Source organism: Poecilia latipinna, unplaced genomic scaffold (assembly GCF_001443285.1).
Source record: "Poecilia latipinna isolate Pla-1442-1.1 unplaced genomic scaffold, P_latipinna-1.0 Scaffold457, whole genome shotgun sequence".
In the NCBI taxonomy this organism is placed as follows: Eukaryota; Metazoa; Chordata; class Actinopteri; order Cyprinodontiformes; family Poeciliidae; genus Poecilia; species Poecilia latipinna.
This window is the reverse complement of record NW_015113073.1, coordinates 352,185-370,274: the sequence shown is the minus strand read 5'-3', so window position 1 is coordinate 370,274 and position 18,090 is coordinate 352,185. Positions and strand designations below refer to the sequence as shown.

Here is an 18,090-nt window from a genome sequence, read left to right as displayed (position 1 = left end):
TCAGCAGCAAGGCATTTCAAGGTGCTTTACATAATTAAAAAACAAAATAAAAACAGCATGTGACAGTGAATAAACAGTAAGAAAGAGAAAGAGAATGAATGACTAAAATGTAGTGTGAAGTGCTGTGGGGTCTTCTGGATTTGATAAAGCGCTAGACAAGTTTATCATTTCCACTCCTAAAATCACCATGGATCTTGAATGGAATGTCAAAACATAGCAAATGTAAAAATTATCTGTCATAACTCAAAATTCAGATCTGACATCTCTGGCTAAAAATAAACATCAAAATGTTTAATAAATAAATACATTTTTGAAGAACAAAATACAATAATTATGAGTTGATTTAGCCCTTTGCTGTATCACTGTTTTATTTCAATGCAAAAATTGAAATGATCCCTCACACTCACACTTCTTCTCAAACACAAAGTTGTGAAAATGCTTCTGGCAGTTTTACAGAACACTACTTCATCTCACAGGGATAGTTGTTTTTTGTCTTAACACCCACACGTATAAAGATGGTCAGTGGGTAGGATGGGGGCGACTGCTTGCTCTGTGTCTCAACTACACAGAGTGATTGGTGGATACGGTTCTGCTTACGTAATGTGTGTCGTAGGTGGCGTTTAAAAAAATATTGTAAAAGAAATGTCAAACTCTGCAGGCTCCTAACACATAGCAGCTCAATTCACCATTTCAAACCTTATACTCACATTTCACCCAGTTTTCTGCGTGAAAGAGATCAGATTCAAAATGTATTTATGCAAACAAATACTACAAAACTATTGCAACATTTTACTTCATAAGTGCATTTGATAATATTTATTATGTATCAGCACTTTATCAGTCTCATTTTTAATATATTTTTATTTGATCTGTCTCAAATATATCGATCAATCAAGTTTATTTGCCTAGCACATTTAAGCAACAAGGCAGTTCAAAGTGCTTAATATATCAATAATCACTGACAAAGCAAATTGTTATGTTATGGAATACTTTAAAGAGGAATGAAATATGTTTGTCTAAAATGTGTTTATTCTGAGAATTTGAATATTGACAATTCTATAAAAACTGAACAGAATTGTCAGTTTTGAAACAATAATAAAAACAAAAGATGTAATTTGAAATGGCATTAGAATATTTTAATGAATTAAGTAAAAGCAACAAAAACATGGAACTACTTAAACATTTCAAAGGGACCTGAGAATGAAGGATCAAAGTATTATTAGCTGACGAAGGTCTAACTGTATCAAAAGTCTATAAAATTCAAAAGCAGGGTTTCCAGATGTAATTTAGATTTAGTTTACGTCACTTAACTGAAGGGAAATGTTGAGAGAAAAAAAAGGAATCCTTAATTCCATTAACTTCCAGCACCAGGATCACCATAAACTAATAGGTAGAGCCTTACTTTACATCAGAAAAGGTTGTTCAGTGAACAGGGTATCAGGTGCATGAATTAGAAGAAATTAAAGTAAAAGTTAAGTTTTGGGTGCTTCATGACTCAGTGGCAGAGCAGGTGACCCAAAGTAGAGATGGTCATAGTCCTTAACGTGAATGTCCCACGATGCAAACTCTGTCATTGAAGTTTTCGGGAACATTTAGTTCCAAAACACCAGGCAACTAGTCACCTGGATGAAAGCAGTTAGTGCTCAAAGTTACAGAGTTTTGAAGGAGCAGAATAAGCTCATTCTTAAGTCACGGTGAAAGACTTTTGCAAATGTCTTGGTAAAAGAGTGAAATATCTGCCTGTGTGTGCAAGAAACGTCTGATTTCTGATGATTCAAACCTTTATATAAGTACATTTGAATAAGTATTTAAATCATTATATAATCAGACTTCGAGAAAATAAATAAAAGCTTAAACAAAAAAGCTGACAGAAATGTACAAGAATAACCACCCCCAATAAAAGAACCCTGCAAATATCCAATGGGAACAGATTTTGGTTAAGGATTATGTTTTCCCCGATGCTTCAGGGTGGGTAACCTGCTTTCCCTGTGGGATTTCTTCTTCATTCCTCTCTCTGTTGTTGAATCACCACCTCCTCCTCCGCCTTCATTCAGACGTTCTGTTAATACCTCCTCCATTCCTTTGTTAGAACCAGCTTGTGCTTTCCTACAGACGCCTTTTCCTCTGTGTGTCCAAAACAAAAATAAAAAAGTAACGTCATGTGAATGAACACCTGCCGGGGTAAATTATCCCTAAAAAGCAAAATTGCAGGAAATAATTAAAAAACAAAATGATGTTACTCTCTTTATTATTTATTCATCTAAATTGTGATCCCTACATTTCGACTGTGAAGTAAATTAAAATTATTTTAAAGTAAAACTAGGAAAACATGTAAAGATTGACTGAAATCAGTTAACACTGAATTTAGAGAAGATACTGTTTTTTAATGCATATTTATTTGTATTAAAGGTGGCGGGTATTATGTAAAATAAACTTTTTTTTTAGATGTATATGTTATAATCTTATTCCCTCATCAAAAACATACCTGGAGAGTTGCTTTGATTCTTTCACGCATGTTTTAGAAATCCTTCAATCTCCTACAGGGTGCCCACTGATGGTACAACTGATAGTAACATACTTACTTGATATTGTTATGAAATAGTACTAGGTACGTGGAAAATACATAATATCGCCCCATTAAATAATCCACTGTTACAAAATTACCTGAATTTAAAACTCCCACTAGTAAACATTAAGATTTTGTTGATCAGATGTGGGATGTTACAAACCTGATCTGTTTGCTCTCTGCTGCCCCCTGTCGCTGGTTGGCATACTGCCGTCTCTGCGGCTCACGGACAGAAGACAACTGCAGGCAGTAAATATATAAAACATGGTGACTGTATGTAAACTTCTGACCTTCCTTGCAGAATCAGCCGAGAAGGGAAGTGTTATTTTTAAATGCTCACCATAGCTATTTCTGTAAGGTATGCCCGCCTTTCATCGTTGGTTTTATGGAATGCCTGAGAAGTGAAAGAAATAGAAAACCATGCAGTCAATTCATGGGTACAGCCCTTAATATGTGTCAGTGGTAATGGGCAACAGATTAGGGATTACTGGTCACAAATGCTGAATGCTAAGCCTGTGTTTAACTGATACCTCCCTGTTATTTTAGTAGAACAATAAACAAAGAACTAAATTTGTTACCAATTAGGATTTTTTTGTAGCTGAAATCACTACTTTGTGGGGAATAAAAACCCTAAAGCTTCTTTTCTAACACACAATGACAAAATTAACCAACAGATACTCTGATGCCTATAAATCTTTTAAAACCCCTCGTCGTCTCCATGAACAATGGGGCCCAGACCTTTCCCTCCTGTTCCATTTGAAGATGGCAGTTCTTCAGCTGATTATGGAGGCCAGTTTTCTCCTCAGTCAGGACTGTTAGGTGTTCTTTAAGCATTTCCTGTGAGGAAGAGTTGAAATTACTCTTATGTCATTCTGGCGAAGACTAATTACCCAGTGGAATACAGGACGATCAAACAATGTGCAAATAGTTCATGTTGACAACAATAGTTCAAAAATGGATGAGACTCATAAATTATTCAGTCACAATTTGAAATGATAATCCAAATTCATCTCAGTCGTTCAGTCTATGCTAATGTCTACTGTTTGTAGTCACTTCTTGGACAAACTAATGAGCATCTGTTAGTTTGGGCCTTTAGGCTCACAGGCACCAGGGTGGTTAAGCTTTATTGTGCAACCTTTCAGTGTCGCATGTATTGGTGTGTATGTGTGTGTGTGTGTTAAAGCATTGTAATTAGACTGCATTACTCTCCCATGGTTGTTAATCCCATGATTACAGAGTTGTGATTAAACTCTGGTTTTTACAGCCTGTATCAACTAGAGGAAGGAGAGAAGCTGACATCACAACACTTGCTGTTTTGTATAAACTCATTCTCTGTCTCTAGCGCTCTCTGCTGGTGTGTGTGGTTCTTTGCATACTCTCTGTGGACAGAATGACCATAGGTTTTAGAAAAAAACATAACAACATCTATGCAAACATTAAAGGCCAATAAACAAAACAAAAGTCAACTCACAAGTCCCATGTCTTCATATAATCGGATAAAAGCCAATCGATCTGGGGAAACAAGGCCAAGTGTGAGTTTGTTTTGATCACAATGTAAACTTGTAAGTGCAGGTGGGCAAATAATAGCAAAACTTAACTTCTTACACATGCACACAGATAAACGGGTTTACTTGAATATAGGGTACGCAGGAACATCTCAATATTTGCGTCACTCATTTAAGAAAGTGAACCATTTATGTTATAAAGGCTTGACCATCTTCTAAAAAGAGGGTGGTCGATGGTCATTGCTAAAGAAGATGGTTGCATATGTGTAACTGCATAATCCAGTTGAAAGATTTTACTACGTCTATTCTAATCATGAATTCCCTTAAAAGTAATGCAACTAACGTTTCTACTTTGAAAAGTAGTTTCAGAACATGCAGTGAAATACCGGCAGGGTCGTAATATTAAAAGAAAGTGAAGCCTCACCGACGGGGTTTCCTTTGATGCTCTCCAGCCTCTGCTGAATGTGTGAAATCTGTCTCTCCAGCTGTCCATTTAGTTCTACTTGTGTCTCAAACCTCGTCTTCCACTCATTACCTGATGACCAACAAAAACAGACAAGTCACGAGAGAAAGCTTACATTTCCACATAGTTACCTCTGGAAAAAAATTAGAATACTGGGAAAAAGTTCAATAAGTTTGTCCTCCTTTTAAGAAAGTAGATTCATTATATTTCAAGCCTTCATGTGCATTGATTCTGATAATAGATAATGAAAACACCATAGAGTCTGGGTTAATTAAAAAGAGGAAAATTTTAAACCGAAATTACAAGTTTATAAGTGGATGTTCGTTTCTATGGGCTCAATAGTTGATATATTGCATCAATCCTGAGAACCCCAGAGGTGATCAGCCATTGGACCAACACAACCTGATAGCATGGCGCACCAAATCATCACCAACTATGGAAATTGTCTCTCCACTCTTCCACAAGACTCTGTTGCACCAATTTTCAAATTAAATGCAAACTTTACATTCATCTACAAAGAGGACTTTGAACCAGAGACAGAGTAATTTGACACAAGGATCTTCACACCAAATATAGATCTTTATTTACTCTTGCCTCAGTTCACTCTTTGTGAAACTCCCCCAAATTGTTTAATGGATTTTGCTTAATAATCCTTTCAAGACTATCTGTTACTGGGACAACACACATTTTCCTTCTGCTCAACTTTCTATGAAAACCACAATCTGTGAGCAACCAACTTTTTTAGAAAAGATCTTTTGTGTCTTGTCCTCCTTGTAGTGGATGTCAATGACGATCTGATGCCCATGTTTGTGCAGTTTACTGCTCAGGGAACCTTTGCAGGTGTTTTGAATTAATTGTCTGATTAGGGTGTGACATGCATGAGTTTCAAAATATTTTACTTTTCACAGTATTGTCAAAATTACAGGAAATAAATGCTTGAAATATTTTTACTCAATGCGCAAATAATTTACGGAGACAACGTTTTTACCTTCCCCGTCAACACTACGTAATCTTTCTTGCAGTTCTGCCACAGTACATCGCAGGTCGCACACAGATCCTATGAGCATCTCTCTGCAACCAAAGATTGAAGTCTTAACTTTTTCCGTCTGAAAAGCTTTATTTTCTCAAGGAGGGGGACACTCACTTTAGTTCTCTTTCCTCTTCGATTTCTACTTGCAGCCGTGCCAAGTCGTACTTACGGTAGTCGTTCGCTTTAGCCATTTTTCCGAAAATTCACTGCAGGCAAGTTTGTAGCTCATGGTATCCATGGAAACCAACATTTCCGGGTTTCTGCAAAATACTGTTCCCTTGTGAACATGTGTTCCCCCTGTGTCGGGAGCGCGTACTGCAGCCAGAGAGGCCCGTTCCGACCATTTTCACGGCGCCTCTGATCGATTTCTCGGTAAATATTTCAGCTGTCTGGGTTTCCCCTCTGTAACATGAAATTTTAGAAATAGCTTTTGACTTTGTTTTCCAGATTCTCATGAATTTATGTAAATTAGGACATGTATTTCTTTTTACTTTAAGCCCGATTATTTTTGGTTCTATCAATGCTATTTCAACTTGGGTTGTCTTTGACTTAAAGAATTGATTTGATTTCAAACATTGAATTATGACAAAAACAGAATAAATCTGGCAAGTATGTTTAATAACAGCTCTATAGATTAGAAATAATATTTAACCACTGAATCAACCAAAGTTGTTTAGAGAAAAAGTTTGACAAAACAGAAAATGGGCCAAACTTCAATAGCACTTTTAAAAATCATGACCAATCAAAGCACTATAGATTCACAAACATTCATACACAAATACAAAGATTGGTAGGCAGCTTGAGGTGAAGTGCCTTGCCTGGGGGTACATCGACATGTGACCGGAGGAAGCTGAAATCAAGCCCATGATATACTCTACCCACTCAGCCACAGTCTCACCTCTTAAAAAAAAAGTATAACCCAACTCAAACAACACTTAAAATCGAGTTTATTATAATACTTTAATATATTCATTTAAATACACCATTAATTTATACTGTATGACAACAAAGCACTAGGTCTAGTAGAAATTTATTCTTCCTTCTTTCCCTCTTGTTCCTTATTCACATCCTTTGTCTTTTCTGGTGCCTCTTCTTTCATTTCCACCCCCTTCTCAGCTTGTGTGAGATGTTTGTCATTTTGCATCTTACTCTCTTCGGTTTCCTTTACCTCATCGTCAGATTCTTTAACCATGGCCTTGGCCGTCTCCTTGCCAGTAGTCTTCAGGATGGCTTTGAGGCCCAGATTGTCAATATTATGTGCAGTCAAACCAATGTTGCCCACTGAGCGGAGAGCTGTATCTGTGGCTTGGCCCGCATCATTGCCGTACCTTCATCATAAATAATTTGGAGGTGTTAGAGTAGAAGAGTGTAGAAAATAAATGACAACAGAGTTGCAGGAGCACCAAAACATTACTTTAAGGAAAAACACACCAACTCTAGCATATTTTTGCATGTTAAAAATGTTATATGTCGTGACATCACTTAATCTGCCATGTAGCTTACAGCAACACACACGTAAAAACAATCAGTCTAGAAGAGAGGCTTGGTTTATCCGTTCACCAAAGTATGCAGCTTCAAAAATCTTTATGTCCAGTTCATGTATACAATGTCTTAACAAGTGTAGATCCCTGTTTTTTAGGCATAATGATTATAAAACATAAGAACTGTACCTATTCATAACTATTTGAATTGAAGAACAGCTTGCATCTATCAGCATAAAGTGGATATAAAATGCAAGCCTAATGCAAAAAAAAAGACCTCTGAAAAGCATACTTTAAGCTTAAGTGAACAAATTAGTTTGAAAAATACCAATTTAGTTTGTGCTACACCAGGTTGTGTAAGGTTATTGGCTGGGTTAGTAGAAGCACAACAAGACAAAGATCAGTTGTTAATTTGACATTTACTTCCCAATGAAGTCACATCTTCCCAGACATGTTTAAAAGATTCTCTAAACCCCTAAATCTGAAAAGAAACAACAGTGAAAAAGGGTCAGTCCACAAGAAAACCAGAAGGAAAAGGAGAATGGTAGAAAAGTAATGAAAAAACACAATATCTGACACACTGTCAATGCAATGCCTGAAAGGTGGCTGGTGAATGAGGTGGTAATGTTTTCTATTTTTCAATGCTAGTTTTTACAAATGTATGAGCCATTGATTGTATGAAGAATCTGAGAATTGTGTTGTCAGTTTTCTATTCATGACACGGACAGATTATATCATATATAGCAAACGTATCTTGACTAAGACATCCCCAGTTTAAATAGAAAATCGAATAGAAAAAAGGAAGATATAAAGACAAGAAGTATCGAGTCAAGAGGTCAACTCACTTGTACTTTACTGTTGTGACAGTTTCAGTTGCAACACTTTTGCAGACGTGTTTTGCTCCAGTCTCTAGACTTTCCCAAACTGTGCTTAAACCTAATTTGAAAAGAAATTTTAAAAATGTACACCAGCCATATCAAACCATCCTATGGGTCCAAATTTACCACCCCCTGTACACTCATATTCATTAAATTAGAATATGCGTTCAGATGAGGACCATTATTCTAATTTATTGAATGGGTGTGTGTATCCTTAAGACCGTCTTCTAAAACTTAGTAAATACCTTGTATGCTGCTGGCTGCTACAAACTTGGCTCCATCGAAGTTGGAAGCCTGGCCATCCTGACTTTTTTTCAGAGACTCTGGGACCAGCTTAGCACCGTGCTTCTTCACATGAGGTGTCACCTTTTCTGCCACATGTCCTGCAATTGTACTTATGCCATTCACTGTAAATGCACAAAGTGATACCAAAGAAATAGATTTAGGTACAAACATACTGATACTCACAGATCAGGACAGAATAATACATTTTACCTCATCGGTAACATCAGTCTGGTTGCTCTTACCTAAGAATTTACTGACTCGAACAGCGCCCCCGGTGGCTTGTTTGGTAGCATTCAGACCTTTGGTGACCTGTGGACTGACCTCAGATGGGGTCTCCTCTGGTGTGATGCGGTCCCGGATCTTGGCTGCTCCTTTCTGAATGATATTCCCAGTGGCCTCTGCTCCTTTTGCAAATGACTGACTCAATTTTGTAGCTCCTGTAAAGATAAAGACATCATTTTATTTATTGTAGTTTCAAAACATCAAGCAAACCATTTTGTTTTTCCAACACTAAATACTGTTAAGTATAGACTAGACCGATGTCACTGTAAACAGCACCCACTGGTAGAGGATTATGTGGTAACCCACTATGTAATCAACTGGTGTGTAACTCTGTGCTGATGTTCTTTGAGTTTTCATTCTGAGAGTCTTTTTGCAAAACCCACCAGACAAAATTCCTTGAGCCATCTTCTCACTCCATCCAGGAAGTAGAAGTGTTACCTTTTCCCCCTCTGGTACCATTTGATCTGTTTGCTCATGCGGAGGACTCAGGGGAATTTTATCAGTCAAGTTCATGACCTCTCCTTCAGCTCCTTCTGTTCCCTGTTAGACAAGGCAAAGTTTCATTCTTAATGGTGAGCTTTAAGATGATATTGTTTCTTTAAGATACCTGTATAACCTAAAACATGTCACTGGCTTTATCAGGTTGTTTATATAAAAATACAAACAACAACTTTCTTCACCTTTAAAATATCATAATTTTGGGAAGCTGAACTACTCAATCTGCAAAAAGAAGACTGAAAATACTTACAAAATATTTTACTGATCCCAAAGGGAAATTAACTCGTATTAATTCAAGGTTCGTTTTTAGTCAACACAAATTAGTTGGGACTTACCTGGATCCTGAGATCAGCAAGCTGTGATAGAACATCCTGAAACATCTCACAGTCCGCAGCAGGCAGTTCAGACGACAGCACTAAACCCACATAGGAGCCGGGTAACTCTGCCAAGCAGTCGGGGAACATGTAGATGCCAGAGTTGGCCAGCAGCACCGGGGTGTCTGCTGACAGGGGATACAGGCGATCACACACCTAAAAACCACAAGGACAGAACAAAACAGGACAATCAAAACTCTATGCATTTTAACTTAATCCTCTTTAAACACACTTTTCACAAGTAGTTTATAAAACAATAATAACTCCTATTAAGTGATTGTAGAGTTTATCCATATTATGATTTAAAGTTTAAAATATATTTTTATATCTTCATTAGGGTTCATATATTTTGTTTTCAAACCGTGTAACTATGGACCTAGGTCTGTCAATCACGTTTTGAAATATCTGTTATACTAACTCTAAAGCAGGAAATGCAGGACTTCCGTTGAGATCTTTTTCATATTTCATTTCCCACATTTCGTCTACTCCTGCAAGCTATCAAAGTTTTTGTTTTTTGTTTTTAAATATCACTGAGACAGTCCCTAAGTTAGGTCAGTTGATTTTTTTTTTTTCCAACACCCCCAAATTGTGTCATTTTCCATGAAGCAAACTATCCAAACTTGTTGTTGTATCCTGCCACTGGTGTGCAAATCTGTCAGAATGACCCCTGTGAGGATGCAGGAGCCTGACCAGCAAAACAACAGAAGCGCAGAGTCATCTGTTAATGGGACCATTGTCTTACTGGGAAACAAAGCAGAGTCAGAATACAGGACCAGCCTGGTTTGGTGGGAAGCACAGTCATGGGTTGCAGTGAAATACAAAGCAAGACACAATGCATGCTTTGTAGCGATGCCAGAACAGATATTTACTTTATTGAAGGAAATTAATTGAAAGGGAGATTTATAAACAGATATACCATTAAATAGAAATGGACATCATGGAGATTTACAATGCAAAAGCTAACTGGTTTTAATTCTACTCCGAAACAACATTTGAACAATCTGATCAAAATTTGGTGTTCATAAAAAGAAAACAATGCAAACTTAGAATTGAAGAGATATAACACAGATGTTGGTCCCGTCAACACTTAAAATGTCAATACATTATGGAGGGTTAAATTCAAATTAATCCAAAAATAAATTTTAAGATGCTTTTAAACATCCTCCCTGTCATCTGTGAGACAAACGTTACTTTGCAGTTGGTTTTCCAGCTGCGCAACAATATAATGACTCATACTGGGAAAACTTCTAAAAATGAAGAAGTGGTTCTGCGTGACGTCACACCCATTTACCTTGAAGACACACACACCCAAACCTTCTTCCAAACAAAGCCAGGCTCTAGTGAATGCCTCTCTTTACTTACATGTAAAAATCCAGAGGGTTTTCCAGCACTGCGATCACTTTGTTCATTATCCGTTGTGATGACACGGAGGTAGCCTGGAGAGGACAGAGAGCTGACCTGACCGTTTGGTTCGACAAAGAACAGCTGTACCCCGGAGGGGATGGAGAGCAGCTCCTTCCCATCTGGTGGTTCCCTTGACCAGAGGCCGCCTCCGGCAGGATCGTAAGCCAGGCTGCGGTGCCCATCCATTGGCTTTGGAGTGTATGCTGGAGGAAGGTCTGTTGAGCTATCCATGGCCACAGTTTCCAGATCAGCTGCAGGGAGTGTGTGTGTGTTTGGGACAGCAGGGAAAATAGGACTGATGGGGGCTGGTGTTGTGCTGTGGGTTGTATCTGGTATGGTAGGGTACAGATGGAGGACAGAACTATTGGTGGGCTGACTGTTAATTACCAAGTCTGGGTAAAGAGGAGTAGAAAATTTGGACAGTAAGTGTTTGTCCCTTGGTGTGGACTTTTCCAGATCAGACAGGCGGGTGTCGATAGTCCCTAACATTTCCTTCATCTTCTGCTGAAGCTGCCTAGCCTTGTCCCAGACCTCTCCTTGATGCCTTTCCCCTCCAGTAGGAACCTCCAGTCCTTGACGAAGATGCAGACGACTCTTCTTGTAATACACCAGAGCTTCTGATTTGTTGTCAGCTTCCTGAGCCGCTGATCCATGGTTCATGGATTGTTGGGCCAGCTCATACTGATCCTTAATGACCAGCAGTTCAGCAGGCTCAGCCATGCTGGAAGGCAGAGGGGAAACAGAAACTAAGACGATACGTAACCCTTAACAGAAAATACCTGCAATTTTAGGATGCAATTAAATTGTATCACAGAACTTACAGACATATGAGGATCTTAATATAATATAATATATAATAGTAAATAGTAAAACTTATATTTTATGGATATAATGCAGAGGCATATGTTAAGTGTTTACTCCTAGTAATTTAAATGATTCAGTGTCTTAAAAAAATTAAATATGACAGAAAACCAACAAAAAATAAATTTTAAAAACAGAATGTTATGTTAAAGCCTAAAGCCTCATGGTTAAGACTATGGTTATTGACACCCTGCTCAAGAGGGTAAGCCACTAAAAATCATTGCTAAAAAAAACTTGGCTGTTTACAAAGTTCTGCATCCAAGTACAACAATGGAAAGAAGAGTGGAAGGGAAACTCTGTTCAAGCAGCTTTGAGATGACTATGAAACAAACCTCATTCAGGAGTTTGGGTTAAGAGTCACATGACTGGAACTACAGCTGGAGTCAATGTCTAAAAAACCACCATATAGGTGTATCCACTACATGGGTTACAAGCCAGGTACATGTTGGATTCTATTCATCACTCCAGAACCAGAAAAAAAGACTGCAAACATGAGCACTTATGTTCAGTGATTTAAAATAATCTTATCAGATCAAAATAAACTTGTTTGAATTACTTGATGCAGTAATTCAAATAAAAAGAACCCCAACTAAGTTTTGAGGCCATATCCTTAATAATAATAGATTCAATTTCCAATTAGATTTATTCTAATTTGAAATTATACACTAATTCATAAACATAAAGTCTTAAGTACTTTTTGTTTAGTTTCTAATGCAACATCGTTCTGTAAGAAAGAAGAGCTTGTTTTAAGTAAATAATTCCTTAATATTTTTAGAAAATAAAAGTACTATCTCCACTGGCAGATTTCACTGATATCAGAAAAATGCCATGTCATAAGTTAAATAATCTTCCAGCGGAATCAATATTAAGGAATTGTTGACTTAAAACAAGCTCCTATTTATTTTTGAAAAGAAATTGTGCGTTTGTCTTATTTCAAGTGTACTAAAATATCTGTACTAGAAACCAGACAAAAATACTTGGCAAGATTTTGTATTTTTGAAGTGTACACATTGATTTATCGTTAAACTACAGCTTTCTTTAGTTTTACTGTAAGAATGAAAGGAGAGGAAATTAAGAATTCCAGCTTACCTGTTGACAAGACTATCTATCCAAAAGGACGTAACTCCAGCTGTCTCACTGCAATATCACAGCAACTAGCGAGAAGAAAGCTAGTCAGGCGTTTATTATTGGCAGCTGAAAGGTTAGGTTTGAGTGCTGCCAAACAAAGCAGGTTTTTCCAGAATGACAGCAACGCTGGAGCAGATCCGAGTCTACTCAGATCTCCATGCCAACAGGAACCCACAGCAAAAGTTAAGTCAGCTCCGTACTTCAGTTTCTCAGCAATTTTCGGTTCTCACACAAAATTAAAAGATTTGTCAATCCACCTGTGGACGCCAGCTACTGACAAACACCATCTGCAGGGAGAAAATACTTTTCGTCAAACTTTAAAACAAATAAATAAATAAATCTTACAAATGTACAGAGAAATCTGGGTGCGCTCCTTAGCAGTCAGCCGTGGAATGAGCTGGAAGGAAAGTGGAATCAAGCGGAATGGGAGGAGTTTAAACGGGCGGGGTGGGAAAAGTTCAGAAATAACCTGTCAGAATGATTATACAGTACCACATTATGAACCACCCACATTATGAATATGAACCAACCATGCAACACGCATTTTTACTTGTCATTTCGTAGAAAAGAGGGGCGAGGTGTGGGTGGGGGTAGGGGAAATTACAGCAACTATATTTACACACCAGGTGACAAATGGTACACGCCCAATGTCTGAGCTGAGTAATAAATATTTATGAGAAACGTAATTGGATTAACATCATTTTTATTGTACATTTTTATACACCATGTTTGCATAATCACATTTTGAAGTGCAAGTATTTTTGTTGGATATCAATTTTTATTGTTTTTTTTTTTACTAAAACAATATGAGTATTTGTGTGACAGAACAGTCTTTTAATAAAGGATTATATGTTTCACTATGGGCTGAGAAAAAAAAAATTCCCAAGTAATCAAAACAACAAACAAAAAATCAAATAGTTAAACAGACTTTGACTTCTTATTTATAAAAACAATAATGAAAAAACAATAAACTTTACAATATCTTGAAATACCATTCAGTTCTGTAAACAGCTCAACAGGAGTTGAAGAACATCAAGCAAGTTGCCAAAGTGTAATTCACAATGAAACCGCTTTACAACATATTTGACTATAAAACAGTGACAAACAGAATAAGACAACATAGCTACCTTTATTTAGACGTTACCTGATGATGTTGCTGGTAATACATCAAACCAGTTCAGTAACTTTTGACGTTATTGTGTGAAGAACTAAAACTTCTATTAATTCCCAAGATGATTGAATTACATGGTGTCAGAAACATGTCTTATTATAAGGATTGAAATTTCCGTTCTCACCTCATCATAATTTAGAATGTGATAGGTGTTGGAGCCTATAATGCACTATCACACACTCTAAAATGTCTACAAGTGAAGTGAAAACAAAAGGAATCAGACTGCAAAATGCTTAGTTGTTTTAACTGCCGTAAAATGCATGACCTGATAGCTAGATTTTGAAAAGAGGCATAGCATATAACAGTTCAAATAAAAATAATGTGTATAATACTGAAAGTAAATCCATGTTCGCCCTCAAGGAGTTTCAAACATTAACTGAACTCCTTTAATTGTGTATAAATAACTATTTGATTAAGAAAAAGTGAAGGAGTCCACATGTGTGTGGTAAAAAATGAATGGCTGTGCTTTGTTTTCAGTGAGCTGAAACTATGCTCTGCTGGGAGGATCAGGAAGATGAAGTAGTGGAGTCAGGGGAGAGGCAGAACAGTGGGGGGGGAGATCCCTGAAACACGACAATACCTATGAAGGAGACAAAGACAAAGAATATACATTTAAAATAATGTATTTTTAAAAATGTCCTTGATTCATGAAGAACTAAGATGGCAAATCTAGTTTCATAAATTCCAGTTGGGACTTTCTGTCTCTCCTTACTTTGATGTTTTGTATTTGTCCCTGACAGCTTGTTGTGGCCGAGTCTCTGCACTGATATACAGCTTGTGGAGAGAAGTCAGGCAGGGCATGATTTCCTCCATCGTGTACCCAGTAAAGGTAATTAAAGAATCAGGCTATTAAAAACAAAAAAAAAAAAAAAAAGGAAATATTGGTATCATTTTACAAAAAAAAGAAAAAAAAAACCCAGAACCAAGTAATTATTATGCAGAAAAACGTCATCATCTGGACCAACTCACCCAGTAAGATTTATGTATAGTGTAGGTAGCTAAGCAGTAGGTTCCAGCTGCCAGTATGGATGGGGTGTATTGAAGGAAGGGATCCGTTTCTAGTAGACTTAACTCTGCTATGTACTAGAAGAAAAGGAGAAGATGAAAATACACAGTGCCTTGCAAAGGTTTTCATATGTCTTGAAGTTTTCATTCTTTCCTTTTACGTGAAAGATCAACACAAAGTACATCATCACTTTAAAGTAGAAGGAAAAGGACAAATGCTTTTTAACATCCATGTGGAAATATGAAGCATTTGCAAATTTACCAACATATGGATGTCCACCTACATGTATAGGCCTGGCAAAGAGAGTATTAACAGCCAAGCGGCCAACAATAATTCTCTAGGAGCTGAAGAGATCCACAACTGTTAGTCGTAGACTCCATTAATCTTGTGTAAATGAAAGAATGGAAAGAATAGAGCCTCTGCTGAAAGAAAGAAACTAGAAGTTCAGTTTTTAGTGCTACACCTGGTCAGACAAAAGTAAAATCTAACTTTTTGACTTAGAATGGTCTAAAGAACATAACGTGACAGAATGACTCGCCAGAGTCCTCACAGAAATCTCGTCTCGGCTCTGTGGAAAGCCATTCTTGCCACGTTTTTGCTACAAAAGGAGATGAGATTAACTGAACTCACCATAGCAAGGTTCTCTGTTGTTGAACAGACAGAGTGGATGAACATGAACAGGCGAAGGAACTGATTGGTGGTGGGTGCGGCCATCTTGAAGTCCAGCACCTTTAACAGAACGCTCTCCATCCGCAGTAGCTGTTTCTTAGCGTAGGTGCAGTCTGTGATGTACACAAACTCATTCAGTTCGGGAGGAAAGATCTCTTCATATTTTCTACAAAACAAATGGCATCACAATTACAACCAACAACTGCCATGTGTGGAGTTACCGGAACGGGCAGGAATGACTTGCTTACGCGGCAATCAGTAATGCAGCTGTTCCCACCAATTGCAGCTTGTTCCTCTTGATAAATGTTGTGTAGGACAGAAAACGGTCCAGGTAGTTTACAGCAAGGTGCAGAGTTTCAGAACCGAGCTTGTATTCCTGGACAACCTCCACCAGCCAGTCCACCAGAATGACCCGCATACCATTGGTGATCTCCGGATGTCTCTCCAAGTAGCTTGGCTTTGGCCTGAACTGCTTCTGGAATTAGTAACCAGCATGACTAAATAGCACAAAAATTATCATTAACAAGAAAGAAATAGTTTGTTAAAAACAAAAAAACTCACTTCACTCTCCCTTAAGTTCTTGTAAATATCTTCTGCATAATCAAAACAGAAAGTCTCTCTAGATATCAGGGATTCTTCTGGTTCGGACAGCATCGAGGCATCATGACATGAACCTGGTGAAGAGTAATTATTGAAAAAAATAGAAGTACCATTTTAAGTACTTTATAAAAGAATTCGAGTTTGTCATATTTTCTCGCATTACAGTCAAAAGCTGCAATGTATTTCGTTGGAAATTTTAAGTGACAGACCAACACAGAGTAGTGCATACTTAGAGCGTTGAGGGGAAAGAATATGATGAATGAAAATCTGAATTCTGTGGTGTGCATTTGTATTCATCCCATTGTACTCAAGACCTTGCAGAAATGCATTTCATTGCAGTTACAGCGGCAAGTAGTCTTTAAGCTATTTCTCTTTCAGCTATGCACATGCACCCACTACATTCTTTAATATGAGCTTTTTAAAGATCAACCTTTGCAAAACACTCAAGATTTTTAAGATTTAAAGCAGTGCAATACAACTTTTCTCACCGTTATTTGTCAAAACAATAGAACAATATAAACAATTAAATATGTTACCATTTGTGGTTGTACTGTGAGAAAAATTGTGGAGAAAGTTCAACAGGCATAAAAACCTTCCCAATGCATTGAAAAAAATTTATTTTTCCATTTTGGAGGCCAAACTTACTTGAACTAAACTCCATCAGGAGCCTGACATGTTCATTCTGCAGGGGATTGGCATCAACCTCGAGGTCATAATCATCTGAAATGACTTCCTGACCCGAAGCGGCGAGAACGACTTCACAAGCCTCCTCGACGTACACATCGTAGCTGGAGCTGGATGGGCAGCCGAGAAAGTTGAGCTGCGAGCTGTCTGAAACAGAACTGTGCTTGGAAAACTGGCTTCCCTGTGGAGGAAATCAGTCGTCTGGAACATGGAAGGTCTCTGGTTGCAAAGCGTACGGATGCTACTGTTGCCTACCTGGCTTAGGGATCGTCCACGCTGCTCATTTTCTGACAAGGAGCCGAGAACTGTGCGCTGTATGGTCCTCGGGTACTGAAAGGATTCTGCTTTGGTTGAAGATGGAATGTTTTCCTTGTGAGTGGGACTGCCACGATGGGTGTTTTTACTGAAATTCATCTTTGAAACAGATTAAAAGAAAGCAAAAATAACGTTTTTTTTTTTTTTTTTTTACTTTTGGCAGAAAGGGGTAGAATATAAAATAGATTTCTTTACTGAAAATGCTATTTTTCTCTTACTAAATATAATGTTGTGATATATGAAGAACATGTTTTTATATTTACAGAAAATGTATTTAATTACTCGGTGTCTTCCCAAATGCATTTAATAATTATTCATAGTATTATTAGGCTCATGGTTGTTGATGGACCTATGCAGTGCCTTCTTAAGAGGATATAGTCTTCCAGGCTGAGGCATCGTGACTTTCTATTTACAGCATGGAATCCATTGACTCAAGGAAGGAAAAAAAAAAAAGACCAACAAAAAAAGATGAGTACTGTTCAAGTTCTGGAGTCCACTGCCAAACGGTATTATATGCAAAAATGTCAAGAAATTATGATTTCATAAATGGAAAAAAAGATACATTTATTTTATTCAAGAATCAAAAATATGATGCAACCTGATAACAGAAAATATTTTTGACATTAGCAGATAAACAGCACACTACGAAGTTATAATCAACTCTGCTACACAAGCAAAAAAAAAAAGCTCTGAAACGCCATAGTGTCTGCAATGTTTTACTTTACTCTTTACAAGTAATGTTAAAAGTTCTCCAGCTTCTTGCTTTATTTTGGTAGTGAGTTGCATTAATTTAGCTTTACACATTACACACCATCAAAACAGAAAACGTGATTCAGAGTGGGGGGGGGGGGGGTTTGGTTTGGGGAAAAAAAAAATTTGGAAAAAAATTT

General features: G+C 37.4%; 3 protein-coding genes across 7 annotated transcripts in view; all 3 read right to left on the bottom strand.

Annotated features, from left to right (window-relative positions):
- Positions 1-1,011: 1,011 nt before the first annotated feature.
- On the bottom strand, positions 1,012-5,866 carry ccdc169 (coiled-coil domain containing 169). Of its 2 annotated transcripts, XM_015038934.1 has the most exons (8): positions 5,679-5,864; positions 5,523-5,605; positions 4,496-4,606; positions 4,038-4,078; positions 3,305-3,403; positions 2,907-2,960; positions 2,730-2,806; positions 1,012-2,124 (listed from the first exon to the last, which is right to left on the bottom strand). In XM_015038934.1, exons 1-8 carry the CDS (start codon positions 5,753-5,755, stop codon positions 1,938-1,940), a joined length of 729 nt encoding a protein of 242 aa, XP_014894420.1. In that variant the 5' UTR covers positions 5,756-5,864; the 3' UTR covers positions 1,012-1,937. The 2 variants fall into 2 exon arrangements, with proteins under 2 accessions (XP_014894420.1, XP_014894421.1); XM_015038935.1 differs by lacking the exon at positions 5,523-5,605 and having other exon boundaries at positions 5,734-5,866.
- A 628-nt stretch (positions 5,867-6,494) lies between these two features.
- sparta (spartin a) lies at positions 6,495-13,128 on the bottom strand. 3 transcript variants are annotated; one of them, XM_015038925.1, is made up of 9 exons: positions 12,717-13,128; positions 10,725-11,487; positions 9,324-9,518; positions 8,874-9,030; positions 8,451-8,645; positions 8,169-8,330; positions 7,891-7,981; positions 7,463-7,526; positions 6,812-6,892 (listed from the first exon to the last, which is right to left on the bottom strand). In XM_015038925.1, exons 2-8 carry the CDS (start codon positions 11,484-11,486, stop codon positions 7,481-7,483), a joined length of 1,608 nt encoding a protein of 535 aa, XP_014894411.1. In that variant the 5' UTR covers position 11,487; positions 12,717-13,128; the 3' UTR covers positions 6,812-6,892; positions 7,463-7,480. The 3 variants fall into 3 exon arrangements, with proteins under 3 accessions (XP_014894409.1, XP_014894411.1, XP_014894410.1); XM_015038923.1 differs by lacking the exon at positions 7,463-7,526 and having other exon boundaries at positions 6,495-6,892; positions 12,717-13,125; XM_015038924.1 differs by lacking the exon at positions 6,812-6,892 and having other exon boundaries at positions 7,446-7,526.
- Positions 13,129-13,441: 313 nt separating this feature from the next.
- ccna1 (cyclin A1) overlaps positions 13,442-18,090 on the bottom strand; it is a 12,053-nt gene continuing 7,404 nt past the window's right edge. For both annotated transcript variants that reach the window (XM_015038921.1, XM_015038922.1), the window contains exons 2-9: positions 17,141-17,299; positions 16,847-17,066; positions 16,163-16,275; positions 15,850-16,076; positions 15,563-15,767; positions 14,896-15,009; positions 14,639-14,772; positions 13,442-14,506 (exon numbers count right to left, since the gene is read on the bottom strand). In XM_015038921.1, the coding sequence (XP_014894407.1) occupies positions 14,455-14,506; positions 14,639-14,772; positions 14,896-15,009; positions 15,563-15,767; positions 15,850-16,076; positions 16,163-16,275; positions 16,847-17,066; positions 17,141-17,299 (1,224 nt within the window). In that variant the 3' untranslated portion in view covers positions 13,442-14,454. The remainder of the gene's footprint in view (positions 14,507-14,638; positions 14,773-14,895; positions 15,010-15,562; positions 15,768-15,849; positions 16,077-16,162; positions 16,276-16,846; positions 17,067-17,140; positions 17,300-18,090) is intronic.